General features: G+C 42.4%; 1 protein-coding gene across 2 annotated transcripts in view; it reads left to right on the forward strand.

The window, feature by feature from the left end:
• The window catches only part of GSK3B (glycogen synthase kinase 3 beta), a 211,824-nt gene that overhangs the window by 129,102 nt on the left and 63,764 nt on the right, over window positions 1-18,958 (forward strand). For both annotated transcript variants that reach the window (XM_067546004.1, XM_067546005.1), the window contains exons 5-6: window positions 3,170-3,300; window positions 6,532-6,638. In XM_067546004.1, the coding sequence (XP_067402105.1) occupies window positions 3,170-3,300; window positions 6,532-6,638 (238 nt within the window). The remainder of the gene's footprint in view (window positions 1-3,169; window positions 3,301-6,531; window positions 6,639-18,958) is intronic.

An 18,958-nucleotide genomic window follows, 5' to 3' on the forward strand; every position in this document is an offset into this window, starting at 1 on the left:
GCAGGCGAAGTGCAGCATTTCCAGGCCCAGCTGGACAAGGGCCACCTGGTGGCCAAGGTCCACCTCCAGGCCACAGTAGGATGCGGTTGACATGTCTTCCTGCTCCATGGCCACAAGAATGGCAGTGAGACTTAATGCATGGCTCCACTCATCTGGTTTTCTCAGGGAGGTCCAATCCACTATCCAGGACCTCCGCTTTGATGAGGACAAGCTGTTCTCCATGAAAACAGATGAGGCACTGAATTCATTGAAGAACTCATGGGTGCCCCTTTGGTCTCTGGCGAACTACACCCCTGCCATCAGCAATCTAAGCCATAGTTCTGGCCACGGCCTTACCCACTGTACCAACCCACCTACACCAGATACCAGGAGCTGACCCACCGGCACCCCTGATCCCAGCTCCCACAGCCATTGGCTACCACCACCTCCACCTCCATGCCTTACCATCAGCAGAAGGCCCAATTTTGATACAATGGTTGAGAGCTACGAACACCCCACGTCACTAACTGTGACCCCCCGATGCCACCTTCAGGGGTCATCTTGCCCTATTCGCCCACCATTGGGGGTAAGATCACCACAGATCAATGGGTATTGGAGGTCATGCGATATGGCTACTCAATATAATTCCTCACCTTCCCATCTCATCCCCCGCCCCGGCTCTCTTCGGGGGAGTCCCGCCCATGACACCCTTCTTCAACACAAAATGGACACCCTCCTCAGGAAGGGTGCTATCAAACCCATGCTCGACCTCTTCAACAGCAGGGGCTTTTATTCCCCATACTTTCTCATCCTGAAGAAGGACCGGGGGCGTCGCCCTGTTTGCAATCTCTGCTTACTCAATGCCTTCATCAGAAAGACCAAGTTCCGTATGGTGATGCTTGCATCCATCATTTCCTCCCTTCCCCAGGGGGCCCGCTTTGCCCTCGACATGGAAGATGCGTACTTCCATATTGACATTCACCGCCCACTGCAAATTCTTCCATGTAGGCGACAACTACTATCAAATCAGGGTCATTCCATTCGGCATCACCACAGCCCCAGGGTCTTCATCGAGGTCTTTGCGGTAGTAGCAGCCCACCTCTGCCGGTGCGGACACTTTGTGTTTTCCTACTTGGATGATTGGCTGTTGATGGCTCCGTCCCTTGCTGAGGCGGCGACAACAGTCACAGTCCTCCACTCACATCTCGCCTCACTGAGATGTCTGTGTCAACAAGGAAAAATCTATGCTTCTCCTGACACAGGCAATCCACTTCATCGGTGCGTACTTGGACTTGGTTCGGCACAAGCCTTACTCCCAATGGACCTCTTACAGTCCTTACAATCCTTTGTCACCCATACAATCCTCCTATGCTGCAACCTGCACGTGACTGTGCACTGTCGTCTCTGCCTCCTTGGCCACATGGCAGTCTGCACCTATGCTTCCATATGAGCTGTTTATAGCTGTGGCTCCTCTTGGTCTGCAGGCCCCATATAGCCCACCTGGACTAATCCCTGACCATCCCCAGCTGGGTAAGCTCCTCCCTTACCTTGTGAACCAATCCTACCAAAGTGCTCCGAGGCTCCCCATTTGTCACTCATCCCACTGCCACCCTCACCACAAATATCTCCCTGGTATCTCCATGGTGCTCCATCCACACCTTCACAGTGCACTACACTATCGACCAGTAGGCGACTGCAAATTGCGACTGTAGGATGTGTCGTCCTGCAGCAGGCCTTACCCATCCTGTCCTGGCCCCACCCACCTCTGAGTTGATCACTGCTCCATACTCACTTGCATTTGGTGGACTACATCTAGGGGCCATCACTCAAAAAAGCAGAGAAGGTTACTTACCAGTAACTGGAGGTTGTCTAAGACGTGTGGTCCAATTTGTATTCTAATACCCGGCTACCTTCCCCTCTGCTGTGGACTCTCTATGCAGCAATAAGGGGGACTGAGGGCGTGTCACCCTGCATGACCTCTTATAACCTCACATGGAGCATGTGGTGACGTAAATTGACCGTGCGGGTCAGCGGACACTGCTGCTGAAAAATATCTGGCTCCGGCACATGGCGCATGTGCACACCCGCATTTGGAATACAAATAAGGATCTCACATTTAGTTACAGATAAGTAACCTCCTCTTTCATGATAAACCAGAAAAAAAAAGCCACTGTTACAGCCTTCTCAGAGAATTCCCTTCATAAAGGAGTATGCAGAGGCCCTCAAAGGAGAAATGAAAGTTACTTTAACCAAAGTTCCTTGAGGTGGGACTCTGCATATTCACACTTCCAACTCACCTTCCCTTCTTCTTTGGACTCTTAATTATAACCTGGGCCTGAGGAGGTGGTGGAAAGAAATTGAGATGGTCAGAGTTTTGCCCCCTTTTATAGCCTAACCCTTAGAATGCTCAGGACCATTCAGGGGCGGAGCACTCCAAAGGGCACTGCTAGGAAGGTTCAACATCTGAGCTAGTGCATCTTACGTATGTGATTATGCAGCGTCTGTCTTGAATTACTTCAGTTATAAGTAACCAACCTTCATTTTCATACTGTTTGGCGTCATTGCTGGGAGCAAGGACTTTGGGACAGTTTCAAAACATCTAGATTTTATTCGTTCCTCTAAATTTGGTCAGAAGACCATCCCAGGCAGTGCAACCAGGTAGGCCAACCAATACTTGAAAGTTGCTTGTTGTGGCTGTTGTGTGTGGATGCCGCAAGCTCAAGGGTTCCACTCAGGAATTTGTCACAATGCCTCTTCACCAAATATAGGCAGAACTTTAGAAACCTGACATGGAAGTACTTTTATCTGCTGTGTTTTATCTCTCTGTCAGCCATCATTCCTTGTAGGGTTGCTTGTGAATGCTGGACTGCCGTCATTGAATTTTCTGTAGGAATAAAACATTTGTTTTTGAAGGGTCAAGGAATACTTGCATAACAAATTACACTGACTTTAAAAAATGTTAAAGTGGCGTGGAATCAAAGAAAAGTGTTGGTCAACTTTTAGGCCTTTCCCATCTTGCCAACATTGCTTTAAATTATGTCTGACTAGCTTTTTTTACTGGTGAATTGTAGAAATCACTCTGGTTTTTTATACATGTTTTTAGTATGCTAATCTCTCTAACACTCTTCACCCCAACCCTCATTTTGTGACTAGGAAGTTGTACATTATACCTTGTCTGTTTGTGTTCCAGTTGTACATGTATCAGCTGTTCCGGAGTTTAGCTTATATCCATTCCTTTGGAATCTGCCATCGGGATATAAAACCTCAGAATCTCTTGCTGGACCCTGATACAGCTGTCCTAAAACTCTGTGACTTTGGAAGGTAAGTCTGTCTCTTTGGCCTGGTCTACACTTAACACTTACACTGGCATAGCAAAATTACTGAGAGGTGTGATTTTTTCATTACTGACATAGTATGTCAGTATAGGCTATGATGTAGACACACTTAAACCAGTATAAAAGTGCTTTTCCCAGTATATCTTACGTCTTTTACGGAACTGGTGTAAGCTATACTGACAGAAGCACTTTTATGCTAGCATAAGCTGTGCCTACACTAGAAGGGCTTGCCAATGTAGCTATGCCAGCAAAATTTTTCTAGTGTAGGCAAGGCCTTTGTATACCAAAACATAACTACAATTAATTTGTCCGAAGTGCTATCCAGTTCAACACAGTGTCTTTTTATAGTCTATAGAACCATATCTTGATAGGGTTCCTTCAAACCCAGAAATTGTAAAGGTATGTAAAAATAAATGTATGCAGATGTGTAGGAAAAATATAGTGTCTAGGGAAGAACAGCTATCCAGGTTTGTTTATTGGGTGATGGATGTGATATAATAACCTGAATAGAAAAATACAATGCTAATCCAGTACTTCTTGGATATGTATATTCTGAATCCATGTTTATACCAATTAGTGTAGTATTTCAAATACCAAAGGTCTTAGTTAGCAGGAGATAATAGACTTATAACTGAGGATCTTAGATACTGGGATTTACAAGTCTTTTGTCTAATGGCACATTCTTTTTCTGATATCTATAGGGCAGAATTGTCCCTAGACAGTTAAAGCTCTAACTCTCTTCCCATGGGCAATATCACTGGTATAGAAGTTCTGAAAATCTAAGACTCTGTCTACACTTACCTCCGAGATTCGGTGGCAGTCGACGGGAGTTATGCAAGCTACGCAAAAAACTTGCGTAATTCCCGTCGACTTCTCTGCTCCTTTTCTGCATGCCGTCTTCACTGCACTGTGCCGACGGGAGTACAGTTCCCGTCGACGCAGAGGTACGCCACTTGTTAAGGTGGTCTTAGTACATCGATTTCTGGATCGACTGAGTGGGTCTTCATTGACCGCTCAATCGATCCAGAGCAATCAATCCGAGGGCAGCAACTTTGCCGCCATCAGTGTAGCCGTAGCCTAAGAAGTAAGAAATCCATTTCTTTCTTTTGAGAATCCTTACCCAAAATGTTCTTTAACTATAGTAGACTAAAGTAACTTGGCGGGTATGTGTGTATGAGATGACACCAGAGCAGTTGTTGCTAAACTAGCTTGACCATTGTAAACTGGAACCTCAGGTGATGCTTGGTATATTCATGCATGGTGGTTCAGGAATCTTCTCATGAAGAAGACTGTTAAAATAAGAATGTCAGACTGTAAACCTTCAAATAACAGCCAATTAAATATTGCTATTTTGACTTTGTTTTACAGGCAAAATTTAACTGACATTATTTAGTTACATAGGATGCTCCATAGAAAAAGTAGGAGTTCCAGATCAGATTAAATGAGAGAGAGAAAAAATATGCTGGGTTTTTTGTGTGTCAGTGTAACTGAGCATTTGATTTGAATTGCTTTCTCAGTGTATGGACAGCATCCAGATTACCGACTCCTTAAACTGCACTGTTTTTTTGAATGATGACGTTCCAGTCCAAAATGCATGTTCAAGTATAACTCACATGTTTGAGACATGAAAGTCTCTTTCTAAAATATTACAATATATGAAGCTTAACACCAGAGGAGAAGGAATCAATGTCCTTAAGGCAAAACAGGGAAAATGCTATTTTTTGAATTTGACAGATACCAAATGTCTCTTGAGTCTGCCAGTGTTCATTCCCTCTCACCCCCTGAACGTGCCCCACACCAAATTAACCCATTTTGTTGTTGTTTAAAAGCAAAGTAGTCAGGAACATTCAGTAGACGATCTTTGTTCTTTTTAAAAAATAAGTTAGATTGGGGCTAAAATGGGAAACCTGGAGTGGATCCTCTCTCAAAAATACACATAGGGACTCATTCTGGCAAGGAGACCACAGAAGGGGAATTAGAGAGAGAACTAGAGGATGAGTTGGGAAGGGAGAAGAAAATGTCTGACAGAAGATGGGACAGCAGGGAAGAGGAGCTAAATCCCTAAATGTACATCCAGCACAGCAGTGGTCAAATATCCAGTCAAAAACAAAATGTTTCAGAATACATTGAAAACATGGCTTTGGAAGTTTACGTTTCTACTTACTGAATTTTGCAAAACCCTTTTATTTTGATTTTGTAATCAAATCTAAATGATTAGTCTGAATTATGTTGGTGTGCGTTTAGAGCAACCGCAATGGTAGTAGTAACTCGGTGCCCTGCCATGTGGGGGAATCTTTATTTGGATCTGAGTTTGTCCCATTGCCCCTTGATTTTATATATGGTTATGTTGTGCAAAATGACGCTGTGGTCACAACTCATTTGTGTTATAATAATTTCAGCTGTGTGGCACAAGTTGGTTACAGAACCATGATTATTCTTTAGTGTAGATAGTCTTCTAAAAGCTACTGTGATTCACACATTACATCTACTGCTCAGCCCATATAATGTTTTCCATCTATATCAGCGGAAACTGTGGGAGTATAGTAGGCAGTAGATTTGTTCATTGGCTTATGTTACAAATGAAACTTCTTGAGTTCCTTTATGTTGTTAAACGGGTGATATTACCTGAGGTGATTGCTGATTCAGCAGAGGCAATTCTGCAGTAGTTTAGGGCCCAGTCAGGCACTGTGCAATGTAGACAAAGCTTTAATGTTAAGTGAGGGCAGAGTCCATTGTCAAATGCCTGCAGCCTCAAGCAGCCTGCTCTTTCTCCTCTTCCTCCCACTGTAAAAAATGAAAATAACCTACCATGCCTTCCTAAGCTGTATAGGACCAAACAAGTGCTGATGTGATAATGAAGAGAAGTGATGTTTGGGTTTGAGTGAATGACTGAACCATACTCTGTCAAGCCTCTATCTTCTGTAAATAAACCTTTGCATCCAGCAAAGTAAGTGCAGTGTTATCCAGGAATCTGAACCTATTGGTCTGTTGGATTGTGCTCAAGATGTCCTTTGGCATGGCCGGTGTGATATCCTGAGGTAACTGGCTGTTGGTTTGAGTTGGTTTAACAGTAAACAATTGAGTTTGTCACATGCATCAGCACAGAAGTAGTTTAGAAATGAGAGAGAGAGAGAAATAATTTAAAACTAAGTTTGCTTGTCCTAAAGTGTGGTAAAATCTTCGATCACTGAAGGAGATCTCTTTTGCTTCTATCTAGTGCAAAGCAGCTGGTTCGTGGAGAGCCTAATGTCTCTTACATCTGCTCTCGGTACTACAGGGCACCAGAGTTGATCTTTGGAGCCACCGATTATACCTCCAGTATAGGTATGTATATCTTTGTGTATTGCACTCTCTGTACTGACTGTTCAATTTTTGATCGCTTTTATTGTGGACAAAATAGATTTATAAATAAATTTATAACTGCCCAGTGCCTCTGTGACCCATGAAGGGAGGATCTGGTTGTAGGTGATCAGGGATGGTTCTTGAAAGAAATGCACATCTGTTTATCTTCCTGAAGTTATCACCATGTGATTTTCTAGCTTCTAGATTTCACTGTGGGTTGGAAGGTTGTTTGTGTTCGGCTAAAAATCAAACTTCAGGTTTTTTTCCCCCAGCTGTCCAAACAATTTCACTGAAGCTGTTTTCTTGCTAATGTGTTTGGTTGAATTTTGTTAAGTATTTTTAATAAGAATGAAAATGGAGTTGGGTGTTGGCTTTACAGTCTCTTGGAAAAACTGTGGACAAAGATTTAGTGTACTTTACAGGATATTAAAAATATGAACAATTTAAATCAAATAAAAATGAATAATATACTCCATGTAATAACCCTATTTGTTTGTTTTGATATTCAGCTTATTTTATGCTGTCCCCACACTTTAAGTTTTCAAAATGCCAAAGATTTTTTTGTGTGTAGATAACACATAAGAGCATCATAGACGCTGTTAAGGAAACTGGCACTTCCGTAAGCCAGATAGTGAAGACTTGGGGCTTCTGGTACCTGCGGAGGCATAGGAGGCAGGAGCTTTCTGCTCAAATGAACATCAGTGAAATAGCTAACAATGTTGGTGGTTTTGGTATCCAAATCACAGAATACACAGAGACCCTGTCTCTGGGCTGGTATTAGAGGAATTGGAATTCAGATCTCAAGCTTCCTGGTCTGGGGACTTACTATGTCTGTTCTAAGTGATGGAGTGGTTTGCGTTACTTATGTGCCTTGTCTACACTAGGAAAAGGAGGTGCTTTTAAAAATATGCTAGTGATTATGTTTTGATACGTTTTTACATATTTCTTAGTACCTAGTGTAGGCAAGGCTTAACACCTTTTAAAATGTTAGTAGGTCATAGTCAAGCCTGCGAAGAGTCTAGGATTGCCCATAACCAATTAGCATATTTTAAAGGTATAAAGCCCTGTCATACATCAAGTGCTTAGTGTTGTTTATAAACTTACTAATTAAAACTTGTTAACTAATGTAATTTAAAAACAAAACTTTTTCCTAGTCTAGACAGTCACAGGCAGCACCCCTGACTTATGCTGAGTGCTGTGATTAACCCATTGGAAATACAAGCACTTAGGGCTTGTCTACACTTAAAACTTATAGCTGCTCAGCTGAGCACTTGTGTAATCACATTATGTCAATGGGAGAGAGCTCTCCTGCCTACATCATAAAACCATCTAAATGAGCGGCGGTAGCTATGTTGGCAGGAGAGCTGTCCACACAAGCTCACTTATGCTGGTAAAATTTAAGTTTCATCGTCCTAAGTGCTAGTGTAGACAAGTCGTTGGTTTCTAAAGGCTGCACATTTTCTTGCTACTTTTCTTCCAAATGAAGTGATCCACCTGTGTGTGACATAACCAACTACACGTTTTGGGCTTTCATTTTTTTTAAACAAGTGCGAAGAGTCTTTACAAAGTAAATAGATACACTGCTCCACAGCTCCAAAAACTCTTGCTAGACAAACAGCAGTGGCAAAAGTGGGAACTCATTCTCCCCTCCTTGGTTGGCTTCAGTGAGAAGTGACCTTCAAAGCCAACTGCAACTATTTACATACTAGCATAAAAGCACAGATACATTTTGTTAAATGGAAGAGGAAAAAATTAAATCATATCTTTTTAAAAAGTCATTAGTGTCATTAACATTGCACACTTTAAATAAAAGAAAAGTTAGGAAATATTCCAGCACTTTCAAAAACAGCATTAACTAGGCCACATTATACGTATGTACATGTTTTTCTGTTTTTTTAATTGAATGTGTAGCATAATCCTGTTTTTTGCTAGTATAGAATAGATCCTGTAAGCATATAAGATGGGCAATAAAACCAAGTGAACACTATCAGAATCTTAATTTTTGTACTTTCTGACTTTAACTGTTCCAGTTTAACATTATATTAACCTATATTATTGCATTTAATAATATATAACCAGAAGTATGTTTCAGAAGTAGAATTTTTTTTTCAAGGTTATCCATGAGGCATCAGCTGCTCTTGAATGATAGTGATACTCCCAAGTGCTGCTATAGTAATACGATATAATACAGCAACCATTAGAATTTCTCCTGTTCCAGATGTGCTTCTCAAACCCCCAGCTCTGCATGTGAATCTGTGCCTAAAGAGCAGACACAAATGTACAATGACACTATGGTGGCACAAGAGCAATAGTACAGTCTCAGTACAGTGCACCCACTTCAATGGTTAGTTACAATGCAGAACAACATAACTAACATGTTCTAGTTTGCCTGTTTTTCAGTATCTAGGTTGTAGTCTACTTATTGGCTATTTAATGTCATCATGACTGACTTATCATGATTGACATATCAGAACCTAAGTTTGGGTGCAAGATAGGTCTTTTTTGACTGTAGGGATCAGCAACAGCAATATAAACGGTCTCTTAAAAATCTCTACAGTCTCTTAAAAAAAACAATTTTCTCAAAGTGCGTGAGTTCAAAGAGGTTGATGGACTACAAATCTAAAAATAACATATTTTAAAAAGTCCTACATCTTCATGAATCCTGTAAATGACCACATGGTTACATTGTCATCACCTTCATCATCATCGTCTCCCTCAGTTTTTCCTCCCTGTGTTTGTCACTTCTTGTCCTTATTTTATGTTGTAAGTTCCTCTGGCCTATGACTCTGCTTCAGTTTTGTAATGCACCATGCAAATTTATGATACTGTATAAATAATTACTATTTTAGTGCGGATCCTTATTACAGTTAGATGCCTCAGTAAATCGTCCAACAAACCTGATTATATAATTTAAATAAAAAACTAGACAATTACTTATTCGAGTCTTTAAAATAGTAATTGTTGCCAACATGGATAAAGGTACTTAAGAAACTTAGTAATGGAGCTGTGTGTTATGTGGATGATAAGAAGTTAGGCTCTGCCTACACTACAACTTTTGCCAGAATTTTTAAGCATATAGCATCTGTGTCAGCTGTAAACATGGCTTATTACTACGGGCACATGGCCAATACTTACTAACCATGGCAACTAACAGGGTTTTGTCCTTACCAGTAGTTTAGCTGGCATGTGGTTGTCGTTGTCTTACAACCATTTTCCAAGAGTTTTTTTTCCCTCTTTGCAATGCAGTCCCTTAACTGTGTATGCAATTTGGCGGCTGCACCTTCCTCCCAACTCTGTCATAGCGCAACTCAGGGTATATTGTGTCCACATGCTCCTGGTTGTGCTCTGTATGCTTGTCCTCTGGGCTCTCTATCCCCTGCAGAGGTATTATGGGAGAGCTGCCCAGATTTTCCCAGAATGAACTGATACAGTCAGGAAGCATGGTGGGGTGAATGTTCAAACACATGATAGTATTGTGAAAAAAGCTGCTCTGTGGGCACAACTTGACTTTGTGTTCTGTAACTAGGTTGGATGAGGATATCATGTACTGGTTACACAAACACAGTTGTACATGTAGTGTAGCCAGAGCCTTCAAGTCTCTGGTCCAGTTTTTCCCTCACTGTGCTGGCAGGGGATTGGGAGCATTCCAGATTGGACATCTACAGCCACTGGCAGGGGAAGATTGATCTGTGTGGTAATATCACAGACTTCTGTTGTGCCTATCTAAAACCAAGGAGTCTCACAGAGTAATTCGGTCTTTCCTAGAGAGTACTAAGGTTGTGAGGGAGACTGATTGATAGAGTCTATCTATAAAGAAAGACTCTGGAGGATATCTTCTATGGTTGTGCTAGAACAGAACTTGCTTTGGAAGGATGCGAAGGAGACTTCTCTGAGCAGTCCCAAGGTAAAGCATTGAATCCCAGATGCCACACTAATGAGATGTTTCCCTCCACACTTCATCAAGCAATGATTTTCAGTGCTGAAAATAAGTTTGTGCTAACCTGTTACAATTGAAAGGACTGGTAATGTTAGATTAATCTATTTGTTAATTGGAAAAGACGGATATTGTGATAGATGAGTATAAACTGATCTGTGATGGTTCTTATGACTTCTCAAACCCTTCAAGTTCTTTGAGTGCTGGTTCCTGTGTGTATTGCACACATGGGAGTGCATGCATGCCATGTGCCTGTCTGGAAATTCTAACTGTGTCTCTTGGTTCACATGTGTGCCAGACCAAGGGCATGAGAGGTAGTGTGGGCTGACACCTCTCCAGTTCCTTCTTACCATCACACGGCCTGAATCGAGATCCCTGTGTCCACAGATTTCTCCAGCTTTTCTCTTTGATAGCCTGTAAATAAATATTGTAAATAGTTGTATAGTTTTGTATTAGTATAGTTATAGAGTTTTATAGTATAATTAGTTATAGTTCATTCTTTCCCCTTACCAGGGACTAACACTCGGTGGTTGGGACTATGTCCAGAGTCCTAGGGTTCAAGAACTCTCTCTCCTGCCCTCGCTATTTCTCTATGAGCACCAATCACCAACACTGTCGTCAGTGTTTGGGCATGATGCATACTGCTGCAAAATGCAGCATCTGTCACTTGTTTCCACCAAGAACAGGCAACGCTTGTCAGCTTCAATTAAGGAAACCCCTTCTCCAAATTCCTGGGATGTCAGTCCCGACCATTGGAATGCCCTGAACACTGGGATGTATGAACACTTACACTACGCGGGAGGATCTCTTCCTCTCTTACCCTCAGTCTTCTCTCAATCCCGTTCCTCCTGAGGGACATCGCCACACTGGAGGATGAAACTGCTTCAATGGCACAAGAACCATTTCCTCTCCAACTTCCCGGACAGGAGCATCCACCCTTCAATACCATCAGCCCCACCTGTGCAGAGAGAGAGCAGTTCTCAGACAAGTGGGACACCTCAGCCGATCTTTCATCTCCTCATAGAGAGCTGAGCCCTGATAAACAGACAAAGGGAGATCTGGACGCCATCCTCCCAGATATGACTTCCCCAGCAACAGCTGCTATCCGGTGCCATGGGGTCCCTCTATCTGGTTGATCCCTCCTTTTGGCCTTTTTGAATCCCCACAAAAGTCAGAGGGTGGAGATAACACCTACACAGGCAATAAACTTATCAAGTGACACTGGACATTTCAGCAAGAGCTTTCCTTCCCACAGAAAGATTTCAATGAATGAGCAGTCCAATAGCACAGATTACTTGCAGACCAATGACTGTGGTCGGAATGTGCCTCATAGACACTTGTGACACTGTTTGCCAGACTACATCTACAATGGCTATGGGCCTGGCTTCAGTTGGTTTACTCACCAGGCAAGGATCACATCAACACCACCCTGAGTGATGCCACCAGGGTCATTGCCTTTCGTACCTGGTGGTTGAATCCAGAATGAGCTGGAGTAAGCATCCCCTTCAACACTCCTGTGTCCAGTGCTACCGTCATAACAGATGCATTCCATCTGGGTTGGAGTGTTCACCTGAATGACCACATGGTACAAGGTACCCCCACGGAAGGCCAGAATGCACATCAATCTGCTGGAACTGAGGGAAGGCCGCCTGGCATGCAAGGCTTTTCTCCTGCTTATGCATTCACTTCATATCCAAGTAATGTCAGACAACATCACCACTATCTTTTACATAAACAGGGCAAAGCAAGAGCCCTTCCCTTTCGCCTAGAAGCAATCACTGGTTTTGGGACTGGTGCATCAGAAACTACATCAACATCCAAGCCACATACCTATCAGGTGCTCAAAACTCTTTAACAGAAAACTCGAACAGACACTTCTCTGAAGACCACAAGTGAGAGATTCACAGATTGGTCCCGAGTGAGATACTCACTCATTGGGGCATGCATCAATGGGATCTCTTTGCATCTCAAAGGAACAGGAAACTTCCCTTGTATTGCCCCAGAAAAGCTCTGGGTCATGGCTTCCAAGACAATGGTCTCCTGTTGGTATGGACAGATGAACTCAGATTTGCCTTTCCTCCTGTTCCCCTGCTACCCACAAGTATTGAGAGAGATCCATCACAACAGAGCCAGAATCATTCTCTTTGGGCCCTATTGGCCAAAGGTTTTCATTTTTGGAGCTTCAGAGAATGTCCGTTTGGCCTCTCACCATGATCTACCCCTTCCCAGATCTCCTTTCTCAGGAAGGGGAAAGAATCAGACACCCCAGTCCAGACCCACTCATCTCACTGCCTGGATTTGGATGAGCATCAGAACTACAACATTCTTGCTTGGCACCTGTCCAAACTATTCTTCTTCAAAGTAGGAAAGATTCAGCTAGGACCTGCTTTCTAGCTAAGTGGAGATATTTTTCTACTTGGACTTAGTATAATCAACCTTCGCCAAGCTCTGCAGATATCCTAGTCATTTTAGATTAGTTTTTTTTTTTTAAAACCCAGGAGATAAGATAAAGTCTCTCCATTAGCTCACAGACTGATCAGTGCCTTTCTTTCTCCAGTAGATGGATGTTCCATTTTCACTCACCCAACAGAGAGATTCATGAAATAAATCTAGTTAGGACTTTTCTGCCAATGGTCAAAGCTACTTCTCAATGGGACTTCAATCTTGTTTTGTCAAAACTCACCAGATGACCATCTGAACACTTGGCAATATGCTCCATGTCCCACTGTCCATGAAAGTTTCATTTTTAGTTGCTATTACATGAGCCACAAAGGCGAGTGAGATAGGAGCCCTCATGACAGACCCACCATATGCTGTTTTTCACAAGAAAGGTCTCCCTTCACTTCCATCCTAAAATCCTCCCCAAGGTTATTTCTGAAATTCCACATTAACCAAACTATACACTTACCTGAAACGCAGGACTCTGCTGAACAGAGGAGATGTCATTCCCTCAATAGCAGTGGTGTCTTGGTGTTCTACATGCAAAGGACCAAACAAGCCTATCAGAAAGCCACCAAGGCTATTTCTTGCCATAGCAGAAAGGTCATGAAGACATGAAAACAGGAGAAGATATGGAAGACATGAAGACATGAAAAGGTCATGAAAACATCCATGGCTGTCCTATGTCAGTTGACTCTGGCTCAGGCTGTGGGGCTATAAAATTGCTGTGTAGATCTTCAGGCTCGGGCTGGAGGCCAGGGTCTAGGACCTCCCCCCTTGCGTGGTCCCAGAACCGGGGCTCTAGCTCAAGCCCAAATGTCTACACTGCAGTTTTATAACCCCGCCAGCCAGTCAGCTGACACATGCCTGCTGTGGGTATATTATTGCAATGTAGACATACACTAAGTGGAATTATGGGTGCATCATTGTGTGCTACCAATTAGTGCCTACCCCTATACCTGATGAGGTAAGGGCACAATCCATGCGAGCATAAGATGCTTCTACAGCTTCCCTGCAGGAAAAACTAGTATTGAATATATGCAGAGAGATTGGTCTTGGGACCAATCTTATTTAACCTTTTTATTACTGAACTTGGCACAAAAAGTGGGAATGTGATAATAAAGTTTGCAGATGACACAAAGTTGGGAGGTATTGCCAATACAGAGAAGAATCGGGATATTATACAGGAAGATCTGGATGACTTTGTAAGCTGGAGTAATAGAAATAGGATGAAATTTAATAGTGGAAAGTGCAAGGTCATGAATTTAGGGACTAATAACAAGAATTTCTGCTATAAGCTGGGGACGCGTCAGTTGGAAGTGACAAAGGAGGAGAAAAACCTGGGTGTATTGGTTGATCACAGGATGACTATGAGCCGCCAATGTGATGTGGCCGTGAAAAAAAGCTAATGTGGTCCTCGGATGCATCAGACGAGGTATTTCCAGTAGAGATAAGGATGTGTTAGTACTGTTATACAAGGTGCTGGTGAGACCTCATCTGGAATACTGTGTGCAGTTCTGGTCCCCCATGTTTAAGAAAGATGAACTCAAACTGGAACAGGTGCAGAGAAGGACTGCTAGGATGATCAGAGGAATGGCAAACCTACATTATGAGAGGAAACTCAAAGAGCTTGGCTTGTTTAGTTTAACCAAAAGAAGCTAAGGGGAGATACAATTGCTCTCTCTAAATACATCAGAGGAAAAAACACCGAGGAAGGAGAGGAGTTATTTAAGTTAAAAGCTGATGTTGGCCCAAGAACAAATGGATATAAACTGGCCATTAACAAGTTTAGGCTTGAAATGAGACGAAAGTTTTTAACCATCAGAGGAATGAAGTTCTAGAACAATGTCCCAAAGGGAGCAGTGGGAACAGAAAACCTAACTGTTTTCAAGACTGAGCTTGATAAGTTTAGGGTGGGGGTGATATGAGGAGATATTATTAATGATCTGGAGGATGGGGTAGATTGCACCCTCAGCAAGTTTGCGGATGACACTAAGCTGGGGGGAGTGGTAGATACCCTGCAAGGTAGGGATAGGATACAGAGTGACCTAAACAAACTGGAGGATTGGGCCAAAAGAAATCTAATGAGGTTCAACAAAGAAAAGTGCAGAGTCCTCCACTTAGGAAGAAAGAATCCCATGCACAGCTATAGACTGGGGACCGACGAGCTGGGCAGCAGCTCTGCAGAAAAGGACCTGGGGGTAACGGTGGATAAAAAGCTGGATATGAGTCAGCAGTGTGCCCTGGTTGTCAAGAAGGCCAATGGCATATTGGGCTGCATTAGGAGGGGCATTGCTAGCAGGTCACGGGAAGTGATTATTCCCCTCTATTCGGCATTGGTGAGGCCGCATTTAGAATATTGTGTCCAGTTTTGGGCCCCCCAATACAAAAAGGATGTGGACAAGTTGGAGAGAGTCCAGCGGAGGGCAACCAAAATGATTAGGGGCTGGAGCACAGGACTTATGAGGAGAGGCTGAGGGAACTGGGCTTGTTTAGTCTGCAAAAGAGAAGAGTGAGGGGGGATTTGATAGCGGCCTTTAACTACCTGAAAGGGGGTTCTAGGGAGGATGGGGCTAGGCTGTTCTCGGTGGTGGCAGATGACAGAACAAGGAGCAACGGTCTCAAGTTGCAGGGCGGGAGGTCTAGGTTGGACATTAGGAAAAAGTTTTTTACTAGGAGGGTGGTGAAGCACTGGAATGGGTTACCTAGGGAGGTGGTGGAATCTCCATCCTTAGAGGTTTTTAAGCTGCGGCTTGACAAAGCCCTGGTTGGGATGATATAGCAGGGGTTAGTCCTGCTTTGAGCAGGGGGTTGGACTAGATGACCTCCTGAGGTCCCTTCCAACTCTAATATTCTATGATTCTATGATTCTATAGTCTTCAATGGCATGTGGCCCATCTGCAGGTGCTTTTAGCAAATATCTTCAATAGCTGGAGATGGTACACTAGATGGGTAGGGCTCTGAGTTACCTGGAAAGAATTCACGGTAGTATCTGGCTGCTGGGTCTTGCTGACATGCCCAGGGTCTAACTTATTATTGTTTCTCAGGTCAGGAAGGAATTTCCCCCAGGTCAGACTGGTAGAGACCCTGAGAAGTTTTCACCTTTCTCTGCGGCATGGGTCACTTGCTGGTTTGAATTAGAATAAATGAATTCTCTGAAACTTGAAGTCTTTAAATCATGATTTGAGGACTTCAGTATTTCAGCCAGGCATTTTGGGTCTGTTACAGGAGTTGGGTGGGTGAGGTTCTGTGGCCTGTGTTATGTAGGAGGTCAAATTAGATGATGAAGATAGTCCTTTCTGGGCTTAAAGTATGAGTCTATAAGGTGATGTTTTTTATTGGACCAGCTTTTGTTGGTTAAAGAGACAAGCTTTTGAGCTACACATAGCCTTTTTGTAGCTTGAAAGCTTGTCTCTCTCCTCAGAGATTTGGCCAGTAAAAGATACTAGCTCACTTACCATGTCCCTCTAATATTCTGGGAACCAACATGTCCACAAAAACACTGCAGTTAGTTACTTTACTCACTTTGTCTCCAGTAGAATATCTTCAGACTATAGAAGTCAGCAAAATATCCTCTTAGCCAAGAATTCCTAGAGTATAGACATTAAACAGAATTCACCTCATCTCTTCTGGTTCTTAAAATTATATACGTAAAATATTAAGGGCATTAACCACCTCATAAAACGTAGGAAGCTCTCTCCTTTTAAAGAAATTGTATGTGGATATTGCTCTAACTCAGAAAATACATGTAAATACCTCTGAACCAAAACATTCAAAACACATTAAGGGTGTGATTCTACCCCCATTACATTTACTTACAAAAGATCCATTGACTTCAGTAAAGCCAGGATTTCACTCTGAATATTTGCTGCTGCTTATATTAATTATCAAATTGGGGAGGAGCTATGCAAATACATAAATTAGATTGTGAAGTGGGGATCTCAATAGATGCTCAGAAGTCTGAACAGAGTTCAGAAGTTAATCAGATTTCTGTGACCAGATGGCTTTGTCAATAAGAATACTTCTGCATTTCCTTAAACAAGGAAAATTGCTCAACCTCTATTTGGATGTCAGTATAGCCATACTTGGGTGAGGGTGGGGGAGGGAGGCAAATGTAAATTCCCAAAGAATGTAGATTATATCAATCATATAATGCCAAGATATAGCAACTCATGAAAACTTAGTCTTTTTTTTCTTGTTGAAATTCATGATTTTGGAAATTTTCAAACCAGTGCAGTCACCAATGAGTGGTTAGATATTTTCCCCTTTGCATGGTAAACTCTGTATGAGATTTTGATTAGGATGTTTGCTAAGAATCTACTTATCTGACTTGGTTTCCAAAGCATTGTCTTTTGTCAGTAACTAGTGCCATGTTCAGATTGTTCAGCTTGTTGTTGGGGATTGAAAATCCCTCTATGATAAATTTCTAGTTTAAAGAGAAAAGGAAGTGTTTTCACTCACTCTCCTGCTCTTTTTAGTTTGAAATCAGGGAGAAGAAATCTGTGTTCTAAATTGTAAGAAATTCATATGCTGCTTTTATCAGTGAAGTGTTTCCTTGGTATTGAGCCTGAATTCTTTAAGGTTTCTCATATTCCCGAATCAGACGTCAGTAGTTGTTGCAATCTGGAATGGTAATAAACTGACCAGAGAATTATCAGATAAGAGACACTTTCCTTACAAGAGCATGTAAAACAACAAAAAATATAGTGTAAACATTGTTTTCCAGTGACCTCATTTAAACGCACCAGAGGGGTATAGAATTTTAGTTTCCTTGTTTTTCAGCAGGAAGCTTGATTTATAAAGCCATGCAGAAGTCTGAAGAGAATCTTTGTTTTTTTGTCTTGGCATTAACACCACGGTAGGCTTTCTGAATCTCCTATTAGCACTGATTGATTATGGTGACTTTCAATATAGCAAGGCAGATTTGCATTGAATAAATAATTGATTTGTAGAAATCTTTCTGTGAAAGAAGGAGCCTTTCCCAAGAGAGCATCTGTCTTTACAAGTGGCTGCAAAGTCTTAACAGCATTTCAGTATTTGATATGGGGTTACATCATAAGTTCCCTTGCAGAGGTTTGAGTTGTGTAATAGTTACTGTATATTGCTTAGTATGGTTTCTGTTTTGGATTAAATGTGTTTGAGAGAACAGACTGTTTTGTGTAACCATAAAATACTACAGCACGTACCAAGATTCTTCTTTGATTTGTTATCTGTACGGATGCTCCACATCAGCATGTGCTTATACCCATGCACTCTTGATTGAAGATTTTTGTCAGCGCTGTGTGCAGGTCTGCACCTTTGCATCACGCACCCTCATGCTTTGGTGTGAGAGTATATAGGAGGGAAAGGACCACCATTACTCAGTTCCTTCTCAACCACCTGTAGCTTGAGACTGAGTGTTATGGTGTCCCCTAGCTAGCTACACAGCTTACTGACTTTTCTTTCTTAATTGTTTTTATTTTTTTAATATAGTTATTTTATTTTTACTATTTCATTTGACACAATTGTATGCTTTTGGGGGTGTCCCCCCATCTTTATTCACCCAGTTGGTGCCTATGTGTCTCTTGGCCTTCATCTTCCCCACCTTTCTTATTGGATTATGCATAAGACCCCAGGCTTCAAATCCTGCCAGGACCTTCCACAGGTCCTTCTTTCTTTGCAATGGGCATTCCAGCTGCCTTGGAGAGCTCATATTCCCTCCAAGTGCAAGGTTTGCTTCAGATGGAAAAACAGATTCAGAAAACAGAGGGAGGACAGATTGAATCTGCTTCTTATGGAGCATTCTCTGAAAGCTGCAGGATCCAAGTCCCCCCCACCCACATGCTTTAGCCTCAACTGCTCAAACTCTGGTGACCGCATGAGCACTGGCTCTGGTAATCAAAGACCTTTCAGAGTCTTCACAATTATCAAAAAAAAGAGACCACACTCT

Source organism: Emydura macquarii, unplaced genomic scaffold (genome assembly GCF_026122565.2).
Source record: "Emydura macquarii macquarii isolate MOO-44397 ecotype Brisbane River unplaced genomic scaffold, CSIRO-AGI_Emac_v2 contig_1119, whole genome shotgun sequence".
NCBI classification, from domain to species: Eukaryota; Metazoa; Chordata; order Testudines; family Chelidae; genus Emydura; species Emydura macquarii.